Here is a 25881-nt window from a genome sequence, read left to right as displayed (position 1 = left end):
ACATTTGTAAACCCTTTTGGACTTTGGGTTGACTGTTATGATACGGTTTGATATGTTTAAATGCACTCTTTTGTCTAATGGCTGAGTTCTATGTTGGTTGTTGATCACTTGTGTAAAGAGTAGCATGTGTATGTTGCTGCTACTAGTTTGTTACTTTTAGTAATCGCTCGTCATTGTCTATATATACATAGGAACTCTTCATGGCTCCTAATATCGGAGTTAGGGCAGGCCATCAAGCCAATAATGTACAGGATCCAGTAGAGCAACTGGCTACGAACCCACAAGTTTCAGCAGGCCGAGGCCAACGTCAAGGTAGAGGCCAAGGCAGAGGTCGAGGCCGAGTGAGGGGCCAAGGTCGAGGCCGAGTGAGGGGCCAAGGTCGAGGTCAGGGAGTGAATCAAGGACCTGACCTTGCTTCTCAGATGGAGGAGCTCCATAGAAATTTGGAAGCTCAAAATGCTCGCATCGAGCAAAGCCATAAAAGGCAGGTGGACTCTGATGCCCGCCAAACAGAGATGTTTTAGACATTACTCCAATGCCTCCCAACAGCACCGGCTAACAATCGGAACAAACCAGAAGTAGCTATGGCTAAAGTAGTGCACCAAGATCCACCGGCTGGTGGGGCAGGGGATGAACCACAAGTTGAGGCACTGAGGGTGGCCTAACAGAAATCCATCTCTGAATGGTTTGATAACCAGAACCCACCCAGCTTTGAAGGTACTGCTGACCCAGTGGTGGCAAAAGAATGGATCAGCATACTAGAAAGGATCTTCGATTTCATCGGAACTACTGAGCATGAAAATGTGGTTTGTGCAATTTATATGTTGAGAAAAGATGCTTGCATCTAGTGGGATGCTGCAAAGAAGGGTCATAATGTGGCCGAAATGGAATGGCCAGAACTTCTAGTCTTCTTCAACTCTAAATATTACAGTTGTACCGTGATTGACCATAAAGTGGTAGAGTTTATGACTCTGAAGCAAGGAAATTTGTGCATCCAGGAATATACCAGGAAGTTTGATCATTTATGCAGATTTACACCGGATATGGTTAATACTGAATCAACCAAAGTATGGAGGTTTATGAGAGGACTTCGAGAAGAGATGGGAAAACTCGTGGACACCGGGAAAACAAGCCTAGAAACATATGCAGAAGCAGTGGAGCGAGCGCTTCGCCAAGAGTCATGGTCTGAACTGGAAAGGAAAGAATCCTAGAAGTTTGAAGAAAGAAAGTTTACCTTTGGCAATCCGGGTCAGACCCAAGCTAACCAGAATGGCTCCAAGGGAAGGTTTTTCCCCAGGACCAACCGCAATAAAGGGAATTTTAGAGCCCGAGGAGGCTCAAGGTCGAGTAGCAATTGGAATAATAAGAGAAAAGGGGGACCGTCTGACAGTTGGACCGGGGATTCCAACAAACAACCCAGACGTGAATTCAAGTACTGCCTTGTTTGTGATAAGTGTGGCCATCGACATTTGGGTGAGTGCAAGGAGAGTGCATGCTATGCCTGTGGAAAACCAGGGTACCTCACTAAGAATTTCCCAAGTCTGAACTGGAAGGGCGGCAACAACCAACAAAAGCAAATAAGAGCCCCACCACAGGTGCTCTATGGTGCAAGTAAAGGCAAGGGGAAAGTCGACCAACCTTGAGTATGGTGAGCGTGACGAGCAGCGCGTACATGTCTGGTCTGCCTGACTTTCCCCTTGCCTTTACCTGCACCATAGAGCACCCGTGACCCGAAGCCCATTAAGAAAACCCTCACAAGTAGATAACATTTGCATAACAACACTTAACATATAAACATGCCATCATTAGGCTATACATGTACAGCCATGCTGTCCTAGGCACTTTACCAAGCCCTGGGTTCGCGGTCTATACCGTAAGGATATCCCAGGTATCCCTTGGGGTCTCGCCCTGGCAACTCGCACTCCGCGTGCTAAACGTTGCTCCCAGCCCCTTGCCGTTCTCGGCCTTCGCCGTTCTCGGCCTTCGCCGTTCTCGGCCATCGCCGTTCCATCATTTATATACACGCATAATATAACTAAACAGAGATTTAATCGCATAAAATTCAATCAAAGGGGCTACGCCCTGCAACACATTCATATAGGGTCGAGCCCTGCAACTCAATCATATAGGCCCGAGCCCTGCAACACAAGCTCTATGGGAACAGTAGTTTTCTTACCTGTGTCCCGAGCTTTTCAGGCACCGATGTCCCGAGCACAGTTCCCTAGTCCGAGCCTCACCGAAGCCCTAATCACAACACATTAACAATATCCACCCATCAAGCTCTAATCCATTAAATAACTTCCAGCCATAATTCTAATCTCCAGGACATTGAATTCTATCAATCCGGGTGATAAAATCCATCGCGAGCCTTAACTATTGAATTCCCAAGCCTAAAACCTCTTAAAAACCCAAAACTGCACTAAGTGTCATGGCCCTAGGGACTCATGCCGCGGCCCCCAGCTCAACCCGAGGCCTTGCCTCAAAGTAACCCACATGCGCTGCAGCCCTTCAAGAAGGGCGCCGCGGCACGCCTCCATTTCCAGATGCCCCAAGTTCTAAGGGGCCGCGGCTCAGCAAGAACAGGGCCATGGCCCAACCCTTCGAACCCAGAAAATTCCTCCATTTTCTCTCTTAAAACCCAGCCAATTTTCCATAAAAATCAACCTAACAATCCAAACATTCATCACAAAGGTTCTAACCCAGTCTCAGCATCAAAACCTAACAAAGACTAGCCCCAAAACTCAGCCAAGCATTCAAGAACAAATATAAACTTAGCTCACATGCATACCCTGAAACATCAGCAGAAATTCAATATAACTCATCAGCTTAAGAGCTTACCTTTGCTTGATTGCACCTCCAAGTGATGCTGAGCAATTCCCCAAGCTTAAAGCTCAAATCCTAGCTCTAATTCCTCAGTTTTTGATTGGTTTTCCTCCAAAATATCACTAAGCCTCCATGTGTAGAAGAGAAATAGAGTGAAGGAGAGAGAGTGGGTCGGTTTAGAGAGTTCCAAATGATTCTAGGTTTTGCTTTATTTAGCTTAAGTCTATAGGGTTACCTCAAGGCTCAGGGTACCAAAAACGTCCCCAAGGGCAAAATGGTAAATTTCCCCAATATTCCCTCCTAGGCATTCTAACCTCAAATATATCTCCAAATATTTATTTCCATAACCAGATAACCCCATAAAATGCTAACACCCAAAATACCACTCGACTCGCCCCCAGTCGGATTTTCGACCCCGTTGTGACTTTCTAGCTAACCGCTCCCTAGAACTATCTCGGATCGTGCAGCACAGATATATCGCAGGTATATATCAATTATCATGTTTATACCCTCAACGGGCTAAAATTACAATCATGCCCCTAATAACTAGACAGGGCCCACATGCATATTTAATTCACCTAGACACGCATCACTAATCACATATTCACACAAATCCACATATTAAACAATAATTCACATATTGCCCTCCAGGCATACTAATCAAGGCCCAAAGCCTTATTAGCAGATTTGGGTCATTACAAATATGATGTAATATTAGGGATGGACTGGTTATCTAAGTATGGTTCCATATTTAACTGTAAGAAGAGGAGAGTGGTTTTCAAACCGATAGGCGAATCGTGATGATCTCCACCATGAAGTCGAGGAAGATGTTAGGGAATGGTTGCATGGGATATCTCGCACACATCGTGGATAAGGATAAAGAGGGCAAGTTACAACTTGCCGAAGTACCCATCATATGAAAATATCCTAAAGTATTTCCCAATGACCTTCCCAGCCTACTGCCAGAGCAAGAAGTGGTGTTCGATATAGAGATTATTCTAGGGACGGCGCCCATTTCGAAAGCTCTGTACCAGATGGCACCAGCGAAATTGAAGGAGCTGCAGGTGCAACAGCATGAGTTGTTGGATAAAAAGTTCAAAAGACCAAGTCATTCTCCGTGGGGAGACTCGGTATTGTTTGTAAAGAAGAAAGACGGCTCCATGAGAATGTGTATAGACTATCGGGAGCTAAACAAGGTGACGATTAAGAACCGATACTCGCTTTCCAGGATCGATGATCTATTTGATCAACTCCAGGGAGCATCTATATTCTCCAAGACAAATCTTTGATCAGGTTACCATTAGCTCAGAGTTAAGGAGTCGGACATACCTAAGACAGCGTTTCGAATGCGGTATGTTCACTACGAGTTCGTAGTGATGTCCTTCGGACTCACCAATGCATTCATGGACCTCATGAATCAAGTGTTTAGTGAGTTTCTGGATAAATTCATAATTGTGTTTATTGACGATATTTTGATATACTCAAGGAACCCAGAGGAACATGCGGTGCATTTGGAGATGGTTCTTCAGCGTTTGAAGGAACAAAAACTTTATGCCAAATTCTGCAAGTGTGAATTTTGGCTGGAAAAGGTGAGTTTCTTGGGCCATGTGGTGTCAAGGGAAGGGATATCCTTGGATCCTACCAAGATAGAGGCAGTAAGTCAATGGAAACCTCCGAAAAATGCTCAGGAAGTGAGAAGTTCTCTCGAATTAGCAAGGTATTATAGGCAGTTCGTAGAAGGGTTCTCGAAAATAGCAACGCCAATGACTGCTCTTACCCGCAAAAATGTTAAGTCTGTATGGACCGAACAGTGTGAGAGGAGTTTCCAAGAAATAAAGACAATATTGACCACTACCCCAATGCTGACTATCCCCAGTGGGGCAGAAGGATACGCGATCTACAGCAATGCCTCGGGACAAGGACTGGGGGCGGTACTGATGCAACATGGCAATGTGATAGTTTTTGCGTCCCTACAGCTAAAGAATTACGAAAAGAACTACCTGACGCATGACTTAGAGTTGGCTGCAGTAGTGTTCACATCAAAAATTTGGAGGCATTATCTCTATGGGATACATTTCAACATTTACACTGACCACAAAAGCCTTAAGTATTTCTTCACCCAGAAGGAATTAAACACGAGGCAGTGCCAGTGGTTAGAATTGCTTAACGATTATGATTGTGACATTCTATACCATCCCAGAAAGGCCAATAAGGCGGCAGATGCTCTGAGCTGGCAGCTGATGGCGTACATGATGATAGTGTGAGAAATGCCCTTGGAACTACAAGGTGACATCTCTACGTTGGATCTAGAGGTAGTTGTTGGAAAATTGGCAAATCTTTCAGTGCAACCCACCATTATGGAAGCCATACAAGGAGGACAACTTTTGGAACTGAAATTCCATATTTTAATATTACCAAGTGATTTAAAATAAACAACTTAATTAAATGCAGAATATTGATTAAGTTGTTTAGACAAATTTCAGTTTTGTTCACACTACTTATGCAACTATTTAAACAAAAACAGAAAAACAGATAAAAAATTTAACACACGAGAATTTTTACGTGGTTCAGAAATCCTTTCAGATAACCTACATCCACGGGGCCACGTCTAGAGAATAAACCAATTAGTAAGGAAATAATGTGTACAAAAGCATTGACTTAAACAATGTAAGACTCCCTCTTAAACTATTGTCGCAATCTTGTTGTACTCTTCTCTATGAATTTGGTTTTGATGAAACATTGATTCTCTTGAAGTCCCTTCAAAGCATAGCGAGTGCTCACTTCCTCCCAAAGTGAGGCTTAGAAAGAATCATCTCCCGAAGATCCTTATTAACACGTTCACAATAGACACTACTTGTTTACAAAGGACTAGATAGATATCCACAAGTACACTCAGCACTCTCACAAAGATTAAGGTAAACAAACTTAATCTCTACAAATAAAAACACTCTTCAAAATAACATAATGTTTACAAATATTCAAAATGGAAGAGGTGAAATTTCCAAAGGCCTTGACAAGATATTTATAGGCAAGGAAATCGTCCAAGGCCATCATTTTCTGATATCTTTGAAAACAAATTGCAAATTCCTTTTATTTAGGAAATCAGCCAGCCAGATGAATTCTGTGTCGACAGAAAAGAAAACCGGTGAGTCAGCAATGTAATCAGTTTGATCTGGCAGAACGAACATGGTCATTTCTTTTGACCATGTTCATTTTCGACATCTTCTTTATTCCAGAATAAACATAATCCCTTAAAATAATCTCAAGATATTTGAAATACATATTTTTACCAAATAATGATTATTTGTGATAAATAAGGTAAAAATTGTATTCACACTTAAAAGATATTTTCACACTAGAAAATCAGCTGAATCAATTTGATAAAGAAATCATGAATCAATAAGGATATGCTATTGATTTTCCTTAATAACTTTAAAATATTTTTGTCTAAATTAAAGTTAGCCAATAAAGGATTTTACAATCTCCCCTTTTGGAAACTTGATAGACAAAAACATTTTAAGAGTTTATTTGGAAAGATCCTGCAAAGACAAACCAGGTTAGAGCAAAGAGTAATGTAATTACTCCCCCTACGAAAGACATCTCAATTGTAACAAATATCACAAACATGAAAAACCCAACAAAAAATAAATCAACATAAATAAACCTCATAAATAAACCTTTCTTAATCCCCCTTGTTGATTAGCAATAAGCCAAATGAGTAAAAACAACACAAACAAAAGAAACCAAAGGAAAAGAAACTGAAAGCATTCTTTTACAATTTATTTAAACCGAAAAAGAGGAATCAAAACAAAGGCAAAAATAGATGGCCTCATTTGAAAGGTCCCGCAACAAATTGAGACATCATGGTCGAGAGACAATTGTTGAGACTGAGAACTTCTGTCTGAATAGAGTCCAGAGTGGCCTTGACACCAGCGAGTTCAGTAATGACAGAATCAGTATCGCCAGCCTTGAGAGCAATCCCTTTAGTTGTCTTGACAGATGAGGATTCCTTCTTGAGTTTGTAATCTACACCAGCAGTGGGAGGTGTCACGATTTCATATTCCAACTGGAGAGACTTTTGAGAATCAAGCAACTTGTAGATCAAATGAGGAAACACCAAATATTGGCCTTTCTTTTTGGCTTTTCCTAAGGCAGTGATCTGATAAAAAATGAGAGTAGCAAGATCAACTTGAAGACCAGTCCCGACTTTGAACAGAAAGAAGGTCGAGTCAAAGGTAATGGTAGGGGTATGAGTGGTGGGAATCCAGTTGTTGATGGCAAATTTGTGAAGTACAGCATAGTAATGAGTAAGATCAGTCACCTTGAGAACCGAGTGTTGTTCCCAAACCATATTCTGTCCCACCAACTCGGATAAAACCTTATCTTTGTTGAACTCCACAGCATCATTGATAATAGCAGGAGGAATATTGAGAACCTTGGCAATTTCAGCAGCACTAAACAAATACCAATGGCCCTGAACATAAACTTGACCAAACATAAAAGACTTGCTATCAATCAGATCATCATTAAGGTTAGCATAGAATTCTTGAACAACCCGAGGAACAAAACCACCAAACCCAGTTAAAGATCCTAACCACCCTCGATCCTCAATATTCTTAATCACCCCAAACACTCTATAGGCAGAGAAAGAAAAAAAATCACAGATAAAATCACGATGCACATAATGCTTCATATTTTTCTCATTGTCATTGAAACAGAAATTCGAAGAGTGAGCTTTAAAAGATGAACCTGATGTGGCTTTAGGAACCAATGATGACTTTGTGCAAATCTCAGGAATTTGCACAGCTTTCTTGCCCTTAGGAGAAACAAGAGGGTCCTCTGATGGGTCAAATTCGGCTTCAGATACAACATCATCATCAATAGAGGCATCATCTTCAAGGGGATCATCATAAGAGGGAACAAAAGCTTCAAATGGGTCAGTTTCAGAAGAGGAACAGGGTGGAGGAATCTTCTTCACTTCGTCAGAAACTTGGAAAGTGGAGAGGAACCCACAGGAGAAGAGACCTTAGCAGTGGAATCTGAAGGATTAGTACCTTTGGACTGAGGGGATTTTCGAGAAGAGGAAACTTGGCACCACCCTTTGCTTTTTTTCTTGGGTGCAAGAACATCAAGGGATTCAGTGGAGTCAGAATGGGTTTTGGCTGAATCACCGTTATGATCAGAGACATCATCTGAGAGGGATGCTCGGACCTTTTTGGAAGACCCAGGAACAGAGGCGAGCGGAGCCTCCGTTGAAGGAGGTTCAGATGGTGCTTTGGGGGCTTCGAGGTTAGGAATGACCATGGCTTTGCTCGTGGTGGTGGCAGTTGCGTCAATGAGGCTAGGTTGAGACAAGGTACTCTTTCGAGCCTTTTTCTTGGTGAGAGATGGAGATGTAGTTAATGAGCCAGCCTTCAAATCCTTGACAGACCGAGAGCCACTTCCTCTAGTTTTCACCTTGTTTGCACGAGAAAGAGAGACAACTGTCACAAGGAAAAAGAGAAACCGAAAAAGAAAAGAAAAGGAAGAAAGATGGAGATGGTTAAGATAATGGGGCCAAGGATGTCTGAATATAAAGAAAGTGATAGATAGGGATTTGATCTTTTATTCCATTTTTGAGAATTAAATGGAATATACACTTTTGGAAAGTACACAATAATATCCCAAAAAAAAAACAGAAACTGTCAACATTTGTACACAACACAAAATTGGCAAACAAGCCATAATAGGGAACTTTTGATCTTAAAAAAATATGTGATAAAGACAAAAACAAAATTGATACAACATGCCCTTTTTGACACACACAGATTCAATTCTCCTTTAAAGGAATATATATATTTTTTTTATTTATTTAATTATATATATATACATAATCAAATGTACCAAAAATATCCCATTTTGATTTGTGCCCAAAGTCTTCGTGCCCTTGTCTGTGGAGAGAGAAACAATCATTAATTTAAAACAAATTTTTACTATAAGGTTAGAAAATATATTTAATATAAATCATGCTTTTATTTTCAAAATAAAATATCACAAAATATTTACTCCTGTCTCAAAAAATATTTTATTCAAATCAATAAGTGTGTATGAGACTTACAAATTTTTCCAACAGTATATCTTAAGCATTTGTGTGGGATTGTGAAAGCAGAGATCATTGCCCTGTATGGAAATTTTAGCCTTTTTAGGGACATTGCCCTGTGTGGCAATTTTTAGCCTTTTTCTCAAAGAGTACCCAAATTAGACGCTTTCACACTACACTGAAGGCTGCATTTATCAGTTGTAGAGTATCTTCTACATAATTTTAGTTACATAGTTCCAACTTACTCAAAGATAGCAATTTACACAATAGTGTGGGTAGTTCTATTCAAAGATGGAGCCTCACAATACTTTCAAGGATCAAATGCTCATACACTACAAACACAGATTGATTTGGAAGAATATTAATTAGAGGGACTATTTATTTTGATTTTTTATTTTTAAAAAATGTGCATGATATATATTAACTATAAATTCTAACCTGAAGAAAAAATAATGATTGAGACTCTTTCAGTGAACAAGGACAAGAAGAAATCACACATCTTTTTCTAGCATGGGGATATGGTACAACACAAACAAAAATTAATTAGGACATACTCCCAAGGATTTCTTGAGGGAATCAAACCTGACTGTAACAAGGGCTTTTGTAAAAATATATGCAATTTGTTTGTCCGTCTCAATATATTCTAAGATCAAAGTTTTATTTTCAACAAGTTCCCTAATAAAATGATGATGAATGTCAATGTGTTTAGTGCGAGAGCGTTGAACAAGATTTTTTGAGATATTAATTGCACTATTGTTATCACAAAAAATAGTCAAGGTTTTAAGATCAAACTCATAATCTGTCATCATTTGTTTCATCCATAATAATTGAGTACATGTACTCAGCCTCAACAATTGACAAGGAGATTGAATTTTGTTTCTTGCTATGCCAAGAAACCAAACTATTTCCCAGATAGAAACATCCACCACTTGTACTTATTATGTCATCTGCATTGACTGCCCAATCAGCATCACTAAAATATGCGCAAGTATACACAGTCACAAACAAGTAATACAGTGATAAAGTATCAAAGTTCGTCTCCACAGGGACTTTTCAACTAAAATAAAGTAAAATCAACCAAAGACAGTTTATAATACAGTAACCAAATCAAGAGAAAGATTGTGTAATTAATTCTGGAATTAATTGTAAATAAGCAAATTTAATTAAGCTAAAAATCAGAGACCAAATGAAGTAATTCTGTGCAAATTTCAAATATGAGAAAATAGATCTGGGTGGTTAATTCCCCTCTGTTCGTTCCAGTTGCTACAGCAATGCCTCAGCAATGGGTCAGCAATTTATGTCACAGTTAACAGAATTCGTAAAACCCAGTGAGTTTTTCCCAAAACTTACTATCTATTGTTTATAACCTCCCTCAATACATTCCTGTATTAAAAACAGACAATAAACAATCCATCAAGCACCAAATCTTTAGGTTATGCAAGGCAGCAAAATAGTCCTATTCCACTACTAAAAATCACCTAAAACTAGGTAAGTTTCTTGCATCAATTGAATGGGTTCAGCTAGACTTCCCTTTTCCAAGTTAGATCTAACTTAATAAATGCTAAATATGGCCAGTAATTAACATTCAATTAACATTACAGCACATTCAATTGAACTATGACATAAACAACTTCACCATGCATTCAAAATATTGATCCATACAAAGGGTTCATAACCACCCAAATCCTCAAAAGCTTAGTTCATGTTTAATAATAGAAATACAAAACCAGTAGCCTTTAGCAAATCCATGGAGTTTGTTCACAAATTAGATAGAGAGAAAATACAATACAAAATGAAGAAGGGAGAAGAAGAAGTTAGAAGAAATTGTTGTGCTCAATCCCCCTAGTTGTCAGCTCGTGGTCCTCTTCCTCCTCTGTACTCTCTCTGTTTTCTTTTCTTCTGTTTTCTCTCCAAAATGGTCTCAGAAAATCAGCTGTCTCCAAGAATGGGGGCTGCTCCCTATTTCGGCTGGTACTTTTTCTTTTTAGGGTACTTGGTTTACCCTAATTAGCAAGTCAATTCCCACCTTGTCCTCCACGTGCCACATCACCTAGCTGACTTAATTGTACAATACTCTCGCCACCTCAGTGCCACTTATGCCTCGTTAAGTCCAGCTCGCAGTTGTCACGTTTCCTTCCTGGCTCTGCCCGATGCTACGGTGATGCTACAGCATTGAAGCAGCATCAAGCCCCTTTCAGAATTCGTTGTTCCCTTTTTGATTCCAAAGTTCCCTTTCACAAATTTTGCAAGTTTCCTTTCCTGATTAATACAACACAGAAATTTACATAAAAAACACTGAAAAATATTACAATACAAAACTTAACTCTACCCAGACTCACTACCTAGAATAACACACTAACACTGACAAAATTACATGAAAACAAGACTCATTACTCTTTTTAATTTTGAAAAGCAAGTTCAAAGATTATAAAAATAACTCTAAATTCTAGAGTTATCAATTGCACTATTGTTATCACAAAAAATAGTCAAGGTTTTAAGATCAAACTCATAATCTGTCATCATTTGTTTCATCCATAATAATTGAGTACATGTACTCAGCCTCAACAATTGACAAGGAGATTGAATTTTGTTTCTTGCTATGCCAAGAAACCAAACTATTTCCCAGATAGAAACATCCACCACTTGTACTTATTATGTCATCTGCATTGACTGCCCAATCAGCATCACTAAAATAAACAAGGTTAGAGTTTGTTTCCTTTGAGTACCAAATTCCATACTCCTGAGTACCTCTCACATAGAGAATGATTTGCTTTACAGCATATGATCCCCTTGATACCGAGCGCATACCCCAACACTGTAGCTAATGTCAGGACAACTAGCTGTGAGATACAGAAGACTTCCAATCATGCTTTTGTACAATGTTGGATCTACTTTTACACCATTTTCATCCTTGGTTAGTTTGACCTTGGTTCCCATTGGTGTTTTGGCATGTTTAGCAGACTCCATCCCAAATTTTTTTATCAGATTTTTTACATACTTACTCTGAGAGATGAAGGTACCATCTTCTGACTATTTGACTTGCAGTCTTAGAAAAATAGTTTAACTCACCTACCATGCTCATTTCAAACTCATCTGTCATTTGTTTGACAAATTCCTGCACTAAGGTGTTAGAAGTAGAGCCAAAAACAATATCATCAACATAGATTTGTGCAATAACAATATCATAATCAACATTTTTTATGAAAAGGGTTTCATCGACTCCTCATCTTTTATAACCATTCAAAATAAGAAATTGAGTCAATCTCTCATACCAAGCTCTAGGAGCCTATTTTAAACCGTAGAGAGCCTTTTTAAGTTGAAAAACATGATCAGGATTATGTGGATCTTCAAAGCCTTTTGGTTGTTCAACAAATGCTTCTTCATTTAAAATCTCATTTAAAAAGGAAAATTTAACATCCATTTGGAATAATTTTAAACCAACAATACAAGCAACAGCCAATAGCAATCTTATTGACTCAAGTCTTGTGACAAGGGCAAAAGTTTCATCGAAGTCAACTCCTTCAATTTGAGTATACCCCTAGGCAACTAGCCTAGCTTTATTTCTTATTATTGTACCAAATTCATCAGTTTTATTTTTGAAGATCCATTTGGTACCAATAACATTTGTATGATTTGGTCTAGGAACAAGAGTCCATACCTCATTTCTTGTGAATTGTTCTAATTCCTCTTGCATTGCTTTTATCCATGACTCATCATTCAAAGCTTCTTTCATATTTTTTGGTTCAAAGCTAAATGTAAAGCAAACAAATTGAACAAAATTCACATACATTTTTCTTGTCATCATACTTTCTTCAATATCACCAAGAATGAGATCTGAAGGATGATTCTTTTTAATTCTGGCAGAAGGTTCTCTCTGTATTGAATCTGTGATGATTTCTGGCCCTTCCTTTGTTGGTCGTTCAGACGATGTTGGAACAGATTCAGCTTCTGTTGCAACTTTTTCTATATAAGAAGGCACAACATCACCTATTGTCACAGCAGGAGATTCCGTCTGAGAGGTTTCGGCAATGAACCTATCAATTTCTTATTCATTGGAATATTCAGAAAAATCTTTTAAATCATAAACAACAACATTGGATGATTCCATAACAGTTTGAGTTCTCATGTTATAAACACGATAAGCTCTACTATTCATAGAATATCCAAGAAATACTCCTATATCACTTTTTGAATCAAATTTTCCAATATTCTCCCAATCTCTAAGAATATAACATATACACCCAAACACATGAAAATAACTTACATTGGGCTTTTTACCTTTCCAGATTTCGTAGGGAGTTTTGGATGTACCTAGGCGAAGAAACACTCGATTGATTGTGTAACAAGCAGTGAATATTGCCTCTGCCCACAATCATTTGGATAGTTTCTTACTGTTTAGCATTACTCTGGCCATTTCCTGCAAGGTTCTATTTTTTCTCTCAACAACCCCATTTTGTTCAGGAGTCTTGGGAGCTGAGAACTCATGAGAAATACCTAGAGATTTACAAAAATCATCATAAACAGTATTCTCAAATTCCTTACCATGATCACTTCTAATTCTCACAATCTTACCTATATTGCAATCATTTTGAACTCTTAATTTTATGCAAAGATTTTTAAAGGCATCAAAAGTGTCTGATTTTTCCCTTAAAAAGTCAACCCAAGTAAAATGAGAAAAATCATCAACACACACAAAGATGTACATTTTTCCATTAATACTTTCAACTTGAATAGGACCCATGAGATCCATATGCAAGAGTTCAAGAACTTTTGAAGTATTAATTCCTGTAATACTTGTATGGGAGTTTTTTAATTGTTTCCCCAACTGACATGGTTCACATTTACCTGCAGATTCTTTACCCAATTTGGGTAACCCACGAACTAACCCTGCACTTGCAATCTTTTTCAAACTTTTGAAATTTATATGACCTAGTTTTTCATGCCATAAGTCAGTGGTATTACCTATAGCCGAATGACATGTGAGAGTTGGTGAAAGTGTATAACAGTTATCAATTGATTTATATCCTTATACACTCATACCATTTTGATCAATAACATTGCAATCATCACGAGAAAAATGTACTCTGAAGCCTTGATCACAAATTTGACTTACGCTAATTAAATTAGCCTTAAGGCCCTCAACAAGCAAAACATTTCTCAATGTTGGTAATCCATCAAGACTTAGGGTACCTTTTCCAACAATATTACCTGACATACCATCACCAAAAGTTATAGCACCAAATTATAAAGATTTGAAATTTGTGAGAATATTTGCATCACCTGTCATATGTCTAGAACATCCACTATCAAAATACCAAGAGTTAGAGGCACGAGATTTGTGACAAGTAAAAGCAGCAAGACAATTTGTTCTTCATTTTACAATCCAAACACTTTTTGATGGTTTTTTCACAACTTGTTTTGTTTTAATATAATGATTGAAATAATTGTTTTTGAAAAAATTCATCATAGTAAAACATTTGGGCCGGATGTCCTTTCCACTCCACAAAAATGACAAATTGGAATGAACTGATCTGTTTTATTTCTTTTGAGAAACTTGGTATGTTTAACAGATGTGGAAACATATTGTACTTTTGTAGCATCACCTGTCTCAGATGTACCTGCAGAGACATTAGTGGTTGACCCATAATGAATGCCAGATTTCACAAAAATGGTTTTGCCTTTCGAATTAAAACCATCAGATCCTAATCCAGAAAAATTACCAACTTTTTGTCCTGCACCAATAACATCATCCAAGATCCTAGAATATGGATTAAGCATTTTAACACCTTTTACTATGTAATTAATTTCATTTGATAATCTCTTAATTTCACAATCTTTGGCAATAACTTTATCCTCAAGATTCTTCACAGTGTTTTCAAGTTCATCATTCTTTTTCTGTAAGGATTTGTTATTGCTTGCCATTAAGGGATTATTAGAAAAAACCTTTAACCATTGATCATACATATCTTTGTATGATTCTTTCAAAGAGTCCTCATCTAGATCAGACTCACTGGATTCACATTCAGAGTTTTCTTCCTGAACTGTGTTGTTCAGACAAATAAGTCTTTTATTAACCTGCGAATTTACAGTTAATCTAGAAACAACAGAGGTTAAGGCAAGGTTTGAGTTATCGTATTCATCGCTACTTTCAGAGTAGTTTCCATTACCTTTTTATTCTTCTTCTTCAGTGTATTGGCACATTCAGATTGAATATGACCAAATCCTTCACATTCCCTGCATTGCACACCTCTTTTATTGCTATTGTCAAAAGGTTTAGAGAAATGATTGCCTTTAGAAGATTTGAACGTGGATTTTTTGTTACCAATCTTTTTCATGTATTTTTTAAAATTTTTGGTCAACAAGGTTATTTCTTCTTCACCATCATTTTCATCTGAATCTTTCATCTTTGATGATTTGAGAGCAACTAATTTTTTTTTGGGAGCATTTGATTTTTTCTTTTGACAAATTTGCTGATTGAGTTCAAATGTTCGCAATGAACCCATCAACTCCTCCACTTTCATTGTGTCGAGATCTTTTGCCTCCTTAATTGCTGTGAGCTTTGTTTGAAACCTGTCAGGAAGCACTCTAACAATTTTTCGAACTAACACATTATTTTCCAATTTTTCTCCCAAAACAAAATATTCATTAGCTATATCAGATAGTATTTCATAGAAATCTGTGAGAGACTCGGTTTCTGTCATTCTAAGATTTTCAAATCTTGTAGTTAGCATAACAAGCCTAGAACGCTTTACATCAGCAGTACCTTCAAATTGAGTTTGAAGAACTTCCCAAGCTTCTTTGGCAGATTCACAAGAGGATATTAATTTTATGTATCCTTTACCAACTCCATTAAAGATAGAATGCAAGGCTTTGTTGTTATAACTAGACAATTTATCTTCAGCATCGGTCCAGTTAAGTTCAGATTTTACCTTTGTTACATCATTTGAGTCAGATGGAGGTGTCCAACCAGTTAAGATTGATCTCAACGCCTTTTCTTCTTGAGATTTAATAAAGGCTCTCATCCTAACCTTCCAATAAGGATAGTTAGAATCATTCAATAAGGGAGGGTAACTTATAGATCCACCTTCTGCAAAGAAAGACATTTCATAAGGCACAAAACAAATGGAAAAATACAAGATCTCACTAAGAGTTTAGTGACCTGCTCTGATACCAATTGAAATTTCGTATTTTAATATTACCAAGTGATTTAAAATAAACAACTTAATTAAATGCAGAATATTGATTAAGTTGTTTAGACAGATTTCAGTTTTGTTCACACTACTTATGCAACTATTTAAACAGAAACAGAAAAACAGGTAAAAAATTTAACACACGAGAATTTTTATGTGGTTCAGAAATCCTTTCGGATAACCTACATCCACGGGGCCATGCCCAGAGAATAAACCAATTAGTAAAGAAATAATGTGTACAAAAGCATTGACTTAAACAATGTAAGACTCCCTCTTAAACTATTGTCGCAATCTTGTTGTACTCTTCTCTATGAATCTGGTTTTGATGAAACATTGATTCTCTTGAAGTCCCTTCAAAGCATAGCGAGTGCTCACTTCCTCCCAAAGTGAGGCTTAGAAAGAATCATCTCCCAAAGATCCTTATTAACACGTTCACAATAGACACTAACTGTTTACAAAGGACTAGATAGATATCCACAAGTACACCCATCACTCTTACAAAGATTAAGGTGAACAAACTTAATCTCTACAAATAAAAATACTCTTCAAAATAACATAATGTTTACAAATATTCAAAATGGAAGAGGTGAAATTTCCAAAGGCCTTGGCAAGATATTTATAGGCAAGGAAATCGTCCAAGGCCATCATTTTCTGATATCTTTGAAAACAAATTGCAAATTCCTTTGATTTAGGAAATCAGCCAGCTAGATGAATTATGTGTCGACAGAAAAGAAAACTGATGAGTCAGCAATGTAATCAGTTTGATCTGGCAAAACGAACATGGTTATTTCTTTTGACCATGTTCATTTTCGACATCTTCTTTATTCCAGAATAAACATAATCCCTGAAAATAATATCAAGATATTTGAAATACATATTTTTACCAAATAATGATTATTTGTGATAAATAAGGTAAAAAAATGTATTCACACTTAAAAGATATTTTCACACTAGAAAATCGGCTAAATCAATATGATAAAGAAATCATGAATCAATAAGGATATGCTACTGATTTTCCTTAATAACTTTAAAATATTTTTGTCTAAAATAAAGTTAGCCAATAAAGGATTTTACAGGAACCTTTGTATGAGCGGATCAAACACGAGGTGAGGAAGGATATGCGACCGAGATTCCACATGTCGGAAGATTGGGTGTTAGGATTTAAAGGTAGAATTTGTGTTCCCGACGATGCAGAGATTAAGAAGAAAATTTTATATGAGGTACACAATTCCCCTTATGCAATGCACCCCGGCGCCACAAAAATGTACCAGGATTTAAGGAAATACTTTTGGTGGTCAAAAATGAAAAAGGAAGTAGCAGAATACGTCGCTCATTGCCTCACCTACCAACAAACCAAGGTGGAGCACCAGCGACCAGCCGGATTGCTGCAACCGCTAGAGATTCCAGAATGGAAGTGGGAGATGATCACAATGGACTTTGTCACTGGTCAATATAAAATATGGGTTATTGTTGATAGATTGACCAAGTCAGCGCATTTCCTACCCATTAAGATAACTTATTATGCAAATAAGTTAGCAGACTTATACATAGCAGGGATTGTCCAACTACATGGAGTACCTAAGTCCATCATTTCAAACCGAGATGGACATTTCACCTCGGCATTTCGGAAAAGGATGCAAGAAGGTTTGGGGACTCAACTTAAGTTTGGCACGGCTTTCCATCCCCAAATAGATGGCCAAAGTGAGCGAACGATCCAAACCCTAAAAGACATGCTGAGAGCCTGTGTACTCAACTTCCAGGGGTCGTGGAGCGAAAAACTTTCGTTGATGGAGCTCGCACATATCTCCTTAGATGTCCCTGCCTGATCAGGAACTCAATTTTGTCCTTCAACTGATTGCACTCATTGGTTTCATGTCTGTAGTCGTTGTGAAAACGACAGAATTTCGTTGTAAATATGATGGATTAGTGCAAATTGATGAACCATAATATGAAAATAATTATATTTTAGATTTGAGAAACTAATAGCATGGGAAGATGGTCACTCTTTCTTTTTAGGTGGTTCGAAGGTTAAAATCCCTCTAGTCCACCAGTCGATATTATTGATATCTCTTGACTATTTCTTACAGAGTGTTTCTTTACAAAAATATGCCAACCCCTTGCACTACCCAGGGTCTTGGCATTTATAGGAAGAAGATATCTGGGTTGGCAATGGGGTCATCCCGTGATCTCTTTATCCTTCACGTCATCTCTGCGACACTGATGATTAATTCCTAAACCTTACAGGGAAGTGAGGTCTAATCAACAGGTAAGGATGGGTAATGGGCCGCCTGGCCCATATCAGATACGGGATGTCCGAATGCGCACGTTTATACTGTGCATCTGAGAAATCAGGAATAAAACAGACATGTGATGTCTGATATATGCACGTTTATATTGCGTGGTTGACTTTACAAGGATTCGGTTGTTAGATCTTTGCCGCATCATGAGCTTAATGTGGCGCCAGCTCGTGACACTCATACTGCTGACACGATGCCTCCGAGTAGCAGTTAACTCTCTAATCAGCTCGGGCTGGACAGATGGAGGCCCATAACAAAACAGCTCTGAGTGGACGATTTACATGTGGCAGATCAAATTAGGCCCTTTTCTAGCTCGCCAATAGTGCGCAGATATTTAGGGCATACATTTGCCCCCCAAGCCCCTACTCGTGACCCATGACGTCATCTGTGACCTTCACAGTAGGGGCTTTTAAGTTTCCCTTTTGACTCTTCATGTCCCGCCCACTACGTGGGTATCAGACTCGTGGAGCGCCTTGGTTGGCGGCTGTTCGGTTTACGAGAATTGCATTAAATGGCCTAGCCTGCTTTCGACCGTCGTTTCACCTCTCGAGTTATGACCCTCGTATCTCGCATTAATTTGATCGAACGGTCCTCGTTCCTTTATGTCTCTTACGTATATATAAGGTTGGCCATCTTCCGTATTAGCCACCCTTCATTTGAAAAAATTTCCTCATTTTCTCTCCTTTTTAGTCTCGAAAGTTTTTCTTCTCCCGGTTCTCATCCCAGAGATCCCTACGCTCTCGCCACAAGAGTTTCTTCACCATTTCGAGACCTAGTTGTTTCCAGGACATTTATTTAAAAACTTAGTTCGCGTTAGTTTTATCGACACCCCGTGCTCTTTAGGAAAAACACTAGTTAGTCAATTTAACTAACTTCTAAGTTTCGGGACCTTGTTGTATCCAGGACATTTATTTAAAAACTTAGTTTGCGTTAGTTTTATCGACACCTCATGCTCTTTAGGAAAAACACTGTTAGTCAATTTAACTAACTTCTAAGTTTCGGGACCTGGTTGCATCCAGGACATTTATTTAAAAACTTAGTTCGTGTTAGTTTTATCGACACCTCGTGCTCTTTAGAAAAAACACTGGTCAGTCAATTTAAATAACTTCTAAGTTTCGGGACCTGGTTGCACCCAGGACATTTATTTAAAAACTTAGTTCGCGTTAGTTTTATCGACACCTCGTGCTCTTTAGAAAAAATACTGGTTAGTCAATTTAACTAACTTCTAAGTTTTGGGACCTGGTTGCACCCAGAACATTTATTTAAAAACTTAGTTCGCGTTAGTTTTATCGACACCTCGTGCTCTTTAGGAAAAACACTGGTTAGTCAATATAACTAACTTCTAAGTTTCAGGAACTGGTTGGATCCAGGATATTTATTTTAAAACTTAGTTCGTGTTAGTTATATTGACACCTCGTGCTCTTTAAGAAAAACACTGGTTAGTCAATTTAACTAACTTCTAAGTTTCGGGACCTGGATGCATCCAGGACATTTATTTAAAAACTTAGTTCGTGTTAGTTTTATCGACACCTCGTGCTCTTTAGAAAAAAACACTGGTTAGTCAATTTGACTAACTTCTAAGTTTTGGGACCTGGTTGCACCCAGGACATTTATTTAAAAACTTAGTTCGCGTTAGTTTTATCGACACCTCGTGCTCTTTAGAAAAAATACTGGTTGGTCAATTTAACTAACTTCTATGTTTCGGGACCTGGTTGCACCCAGGACATTTATTTAAAAACTTAGTTCGCGTTAGTTTTATCGACACCTCGTGCTCTTTAGGAAAAACAATGGTTAGTCAATTTAACTAACTTCTAAGTTTCGAGAACTGATTGGATCTAGGATATTTATTTAAAAACTTAGTTCGTGTTAGTTTTATTGACACCTCATGCTCTTTAAGAAAAACACTAGTTAGTCAATTTAACTAACTTCTAAGTTTCGAGACCTAGTTGCATCCAGGACATTTATTTAAAAACTTAGTTCGTGTTAGTTTTATCGACACCTCGTGCTCTTTAGAAAAAACACTGGTTAGTTAATTTAACTAACTTCTAAGTTTTATCGACATCTCGTGCTCTTTAGAAAAAACATTTGTTAGTCAATTTAACTAACTTCTAAGTTTCGGGGCCTGGTTGCACCCAGGACATTTATTTAAAAACTTAGTTCGCGATAGTTTTATTGACACCTCGTGCTCTTTAGGAAAAACACTGGTTAGTCAATTTAACTAACTTCTAAGTTTCGGGACCTGGTTGCATCCAGGACATTTATTTAAAAACATAGTTCGTGTTAGTTTTATCGACACCTCGTGCTCTTTAGAAAAAACACTAGTTCGTCAATTTAACTAACTTCTAAGTTTTATCGACACCTCGTGCTCTTTAGAAAAAACATTGGTTAGTCAATTTAACTAACTTCTAAGTTTCGGAACTTGGTTGCACCTAGGACATTTATTTAAAATCTTAGTTCGTGTTAGTTTTATTGACACCTCGTGCTCTTTAGGAAAAACATCGGTTAGTCAATTTAACTAACTTCTAAGTTTCGGGACCTGGTTGCATCCAGGACATTTATTTAAAAACTTAGTTTGCGTTAGTTTTATCGACACCTCGTGCTCTTTAGAAAAAACACTGGTTAGTCAATTTAACTAACTTCTAAGTTTCGGGACCTGGTTGCACCCAGGACATTTATTTAAAGACTTAGTTCGCGTTAGTTTTATCGACACCTCGTGCTCTTTAGAAAAAACACTGGTTAGTCAATTCAACTAACTTCTAAGTTTTGGGACCTGGTTGCGTCCAGGACATTCATTTAAAAACTTATTTTGTGTTAGTTTTATCGACACCTCGTGCTCTTTAGAAAAAACAATGGTTTGTCAATTTAACTAACTTCTAAGTTTCGGGACCTGGTTGCACCCAGGACATTTATTTAAAAACTTAGTTTGCGTTTGTTTTATCGACACCTCGTGCTCTTTAGAAAAAGCACTGGTTAGTCAATTTAACTAACTTCTAAGTTTCAGGACCTTGTTGCACCCAGGACATTTATTTAAAAACTTAGTTCGCGTTAGTTTTATCGACACCTCGTGCTCTTTAGGAAAAACACTACTTAGTCAATTTAACTAACTTCTAAGTTTTGGGACCTGGTTGTATCCAGGATATATGCCCCCAAAGTAAACAGAAAGGGATCTTTCTTAGTTACTTGGAACACGCTCTTCTAACACTACCCGCATACAGAAACATACAACGATATACAAAAGTACTTCTCATTTTTTAATAAAACAAGGTGGCTTTCATAATTAAGCCTTACAAAAGTATGACTATTGATAATATTTCTTTAGGTGTATAGCGTTCCATGTCCATGGGACTACTTCTCCATTAGTCCGAGATAGTTTAAAGGTCCCTTCCTTCACAACCTCTATTATCTGATAGGGTCCTTCCCAGCTTGGTCCCAAGACTCCATCCTTGGGATCCTTACCGGCTAAGAAGACTCTTCGGAGCACCAGGTCGCCTAAGTTAAAGATGCATCTCTTGATCTTTGAGTTGAAATAACGAGTGATCTTTTGTTGATAATGCGCGAGCTGCAGCTGCGAAGCTTCTCGTTTTTCGTCAATTAGGTCGAGGGACGCGCTGAGCAATTTGTCGTTCTGGTCTCGGTCAAATGCTCGGACTCTATGTGAGGCTATCTTTGCTTCGACAAGAAGGATGACCTCGCTCCCAAAAGTTAGGGAGAAAGGAGTGTGACCCGTCAAAGTTCGGTGCGAGGTCCGGTACGCCCACAGCACCTGGGGGAGTTGTTCAGGCCAAACTCCCTTGGCTTCATCCAACCTCTTCTTAAGGCTCGCTTTTAGTGTCTTGTTCACAGCCTCAACCTGTCTATTAGCCTGGGGGTAGGCCACAGAGGATAAACTTTTAATTATTTCGTTCCTCTCACAGAATTCGGTGAAGAGGTCGCCATCGAACTGGATTCCGTTATCCGACACTATCTTCTTTGGCAACCCGAATCGGCAGACAATATTCTTAACCACAAAGTCAAGGACTCTCTTTTATGTAATCGTCGTCAGGGGCTCCACTTCTGCCCATTTCGTGAAGTAGTCAATAGCCACCACCGCATAGCGAACTCCTCCGTTTCCCGTGGGCAGGGCACCAACTAAATAAATTCCCCAGACCGCAAACAGCCATGGGGACGAGATCATCTTCAGCTCGACTAGAGGGGCTCGGGCGACCGTGGCAAACTGCTGGCACTTGTCGCACTTTTGGACATAAGAAATCGAGTCCTTCGATAGAGTGTGCCAATAATATCCTTCCCTTAATATCTTCAAGGCCAGGTTTTTCCCCCCAGCATGATCTCCACAAAATCCCTCATGCATCTCCTACAGAATAGTTTTTGCTTCGCTTGGCAGAACACATCGCAGAAGAGGTAAAGAAAGACCACGCCAGTACAACGTCCCGTCTACCATTGTATACCTCGGAGCTTGGTAAAGTATCCTCCTCGCATCGTTTCGCTCCTCTGGTAACTTTCCTATTGTGAGGTACTCGACTATGGGAGTCATCCAGATCGGCCTGGCATCAATCATCTCGACCTCCCTCCTGGTTTCCTCTATGCTTGGCCTTTCCAAGAATTCCACCGGTACCAGGCCCAAGGTTTCGGCCTCTCCGGACGTGGCGAGCTTTGCTAAGGCGTCAGCATTGGCATTCTGCTCCCAAGGTATCTGTTCAACTAGGTTGTGCTCAAATGTGGACAGCTCCTTTTTTACCTTGTCCAGGTAGGCTGCCATCTTGGTTCCCCGCGCTTGGTATTCTTCTGTTACCTGATTTACCACGAGCTGGGAATCGCTATAGCACTAGACGGAGCTAGCCTTCAGCTCCTGAGCCACCCTTAGCCCAGTCAATAAAGCTTCGTACTCGGCCTCATTGTTGGATGCTTCGAATCCGAATTGCAATGCAGAGTGAAAACGATGTCCCTCCAGAGATATCAAAATGACTCCAGCTCCGGATCCATTCTCGTTAGACGAACCATCCACAAAGACTTTCCACGAGGCTTGTACTAGTTCCTCCACTGGTTCCTCTTGGAATCCCATGCATTTCGCTACAAAATTAGCCAGAGCTTGGCTTTTGATCGTATTTTGCGGCACGTACAGTATCTCGAATTGGCTGAGCTTGATAGCCCACTTCAAAAGATGCCCCGATGCCTCAGGTTTCTGCAAAACCTGCCTTAAAGGTTGATCAGTTATGACGTGGATTGAATGGGACTGAAAATACAGCCTGAGCTTTCTGGAGGTGTTGCGACATTTTATATCTACGCAAGTATACGTAGTCGTGTCAACTAGTAAATTCCGTAAGAACGGATATCGTCCCACAGAGACTATCTCCCAAGTACCACTAATTGATTTTTTATTCTATTTGGCTAATCAAAATTTAAATGAACAATTAACTAGGAATCAAAATTAAAGAATTAGAACCAAAGCAATAAATTACCACTTAAAATTCAATAATAAAATCAATCTAGGAATTAATTTCATCAACTGATTTTTCTATTAATTTTAATGATGAACTCTAAATCTCTTCTTTCTATTCTAATATCAGGTTAATATAATCAAATCATATTATTTTTCAAGATATAAGATTTCAATTTATATGCAAGTCTTCTACATTTCTGTGATAAACTTTGTTGACCCTCGATTTAGCCAACTGACACGGAGTCAAAATATGAATGATATAGACGAATATGTATAGATAATAACGTAATGACAAAAGTAAAGAAAACACAGTAATTTATAGTGGTTCGGCCCCAGAATCTGGTAATGACCTACGTCCACTTAGAATGATATTGATATGGGAACAAAAGTGTGATCAGAGAACTTGGGTTCAATGAGTTTCAACACTCCTCATAAACAATACAAGTTTTCACAGATAATTTCTATATCTCTATGATTTCCGGGCTCCAAAAGTCCCTTCCCATGAGCCATCTCCTGCTTTTTATAGGCTCATGGAGGGTTGCCCAATATTGTTACAGATATTATCCCCTGAATCATGGGATATTCAGAAGATTGCATGAAATAAATTCGGGATACATAAGATCTTTCCATAAATGTTGCTTTGCCAGCGGAACCACCGACCAGTCTGGTCGTGGTAAAAACAGGTCTGTCCTGCTTCTGGTGTGTCTCCTGGTCGATACTCTAGCAGACGCTCCAGGTGTCAGCCACGTGTCAAGAGATTATTTGCCACGTCACAAATGCTAATTTATTGGATAACATTTGCCCCCCAAAGTTTATTTACCACGAACAGTAAATAAACTTTGAACGAACGACCCTTCGGTAACCCCTCCTGACGTGTCAGAGCCCTTCGTGCGTTCTTGAAAAAAGCAAACCACTCCTGTCTAATCAAGGCTTTTCAGTTTCTCATAAACAACTACGACGGCCATTACGCTTCCCCATACTTCGAAAATGGAAAACTAATGATCACGCCTTTTGAACACCAAAGACAAACTTATATAAGGTTACTTGAGGCACTTCTTTCCTTTTTACGCATGTCATCTCTTTGTCGAAAAACCCTAAAAACCAGAGCTTTACTCTCTCCGGCGAACCTTCCTTTGTGCTGTAGGATCAGACGGTGGGCTCATTGACTCCCGAAACTTTCACTTCCATCTTCACGACCACTTTCCTTGGTAAGTTACTCTGAAACTCCATGCTTCTAACCTTTTGTGGTGCATGCTCTTAAATGGTGTACTGTTTGAATCTCTTGGTTTCTGGTTTTTTTTTTTTTTTTTGAACGCCTGTAGATAAGATGTCTTTGTAGGCAACGTAGGCTTATGAGTAGGTTTAAAACCCAGGATTAGTGCTTTTTAGGACGTAGGATCGAAGTAGCATTTCGATTTTTTAAACCAGTTGGAAATAATTTCTTCCCGTTGTGAGGGGAGTCGAAAAAGCTTTTCAGGAAAACTTTTCACTTTCACCCTGTTGGTCCGTTTTTTAAACTGTTTGCGCAGAGAGACTTAGTTAGAATGTTGTTATATAAAGGCTTAGCTTTTATACTTCGACCAGCGTTACTTTAAGAATCTCCTAGATTCCTCTGACCTCGCCTCCCCATTCTTCTGTTTGCAGATTTTAATGCCAGATTTGTGGGGAGGTGAGAGACCCATCGACGACGACCTCCTTGCCCAACTGCTCGAGGGAGAAGAACAACTAGCCGATCGCATCCACCAGATACCCTTCTCACGAGCCTCTTCCAGACCGCACCCTTCTCCTTCAATGGCCCGTTCAAAATCCTCTGGCAAGAAAAGGCCCGAATCTGAAAGTAACCCTTCTCCTTCTGCCCAGCCTGATTCGCAGGCGGGGGCTCCTTCGACCAGTGGTCGAGAGAATCTTACTCCTGACCCCAATATCCAAACTAGGGCTCGTCCTCGTCATCGCAATCCGCCTGATGTCGAGTGGTACACTCCTCCAGCCAGTTCGATGACCCTTCGGATGGTCGCGAACTACTTCAGAAAATACCCCCTAACGGGGGTAACCATT

At 39.0% G+C, this 25881-nt stretch overlaps 1 protein-coding gene across 1 annotated transcript; it reads left to right on the top strand.

Moving 5' to 3' along the window:
* Positions 1-584: 584 nt before the first annotated feature.
* Positions 585-1211, top strand: LOC133825393 (uncharacterized). The gene is made up of 3 exons (XM_062258345.1): positions 585-641; positions 699-806; positions 849-1211. Exons 1-3 carry the CDS (start codon positions 585-587, stop codon positions 1209-1211), a joined length of 528 nt encoding a protein of 175 aa, XP_062114329.1.
* Positions 1212-25881: the final 24670 nt, after the last annotated feature.

The sequence above is a fragment of the Humulus lupulus genome, chromosome 3 (assembly GCF_963169125.1).
Source record: "Humulus lupulus chromosome 3, drHumLupu1.1, whole genome shotgun sequence".
Classification (NCBI taxonomy): domain Eukaryota; kingdom Viridiplantae; phylum Streptophyta; class Magnoliopsida; order Rosales; family Cannabaceae; genus Humulus; species Humulus lupulus.
This window is presented reverse-complemented; position numbering and strand designations above follow the sequence as displayed.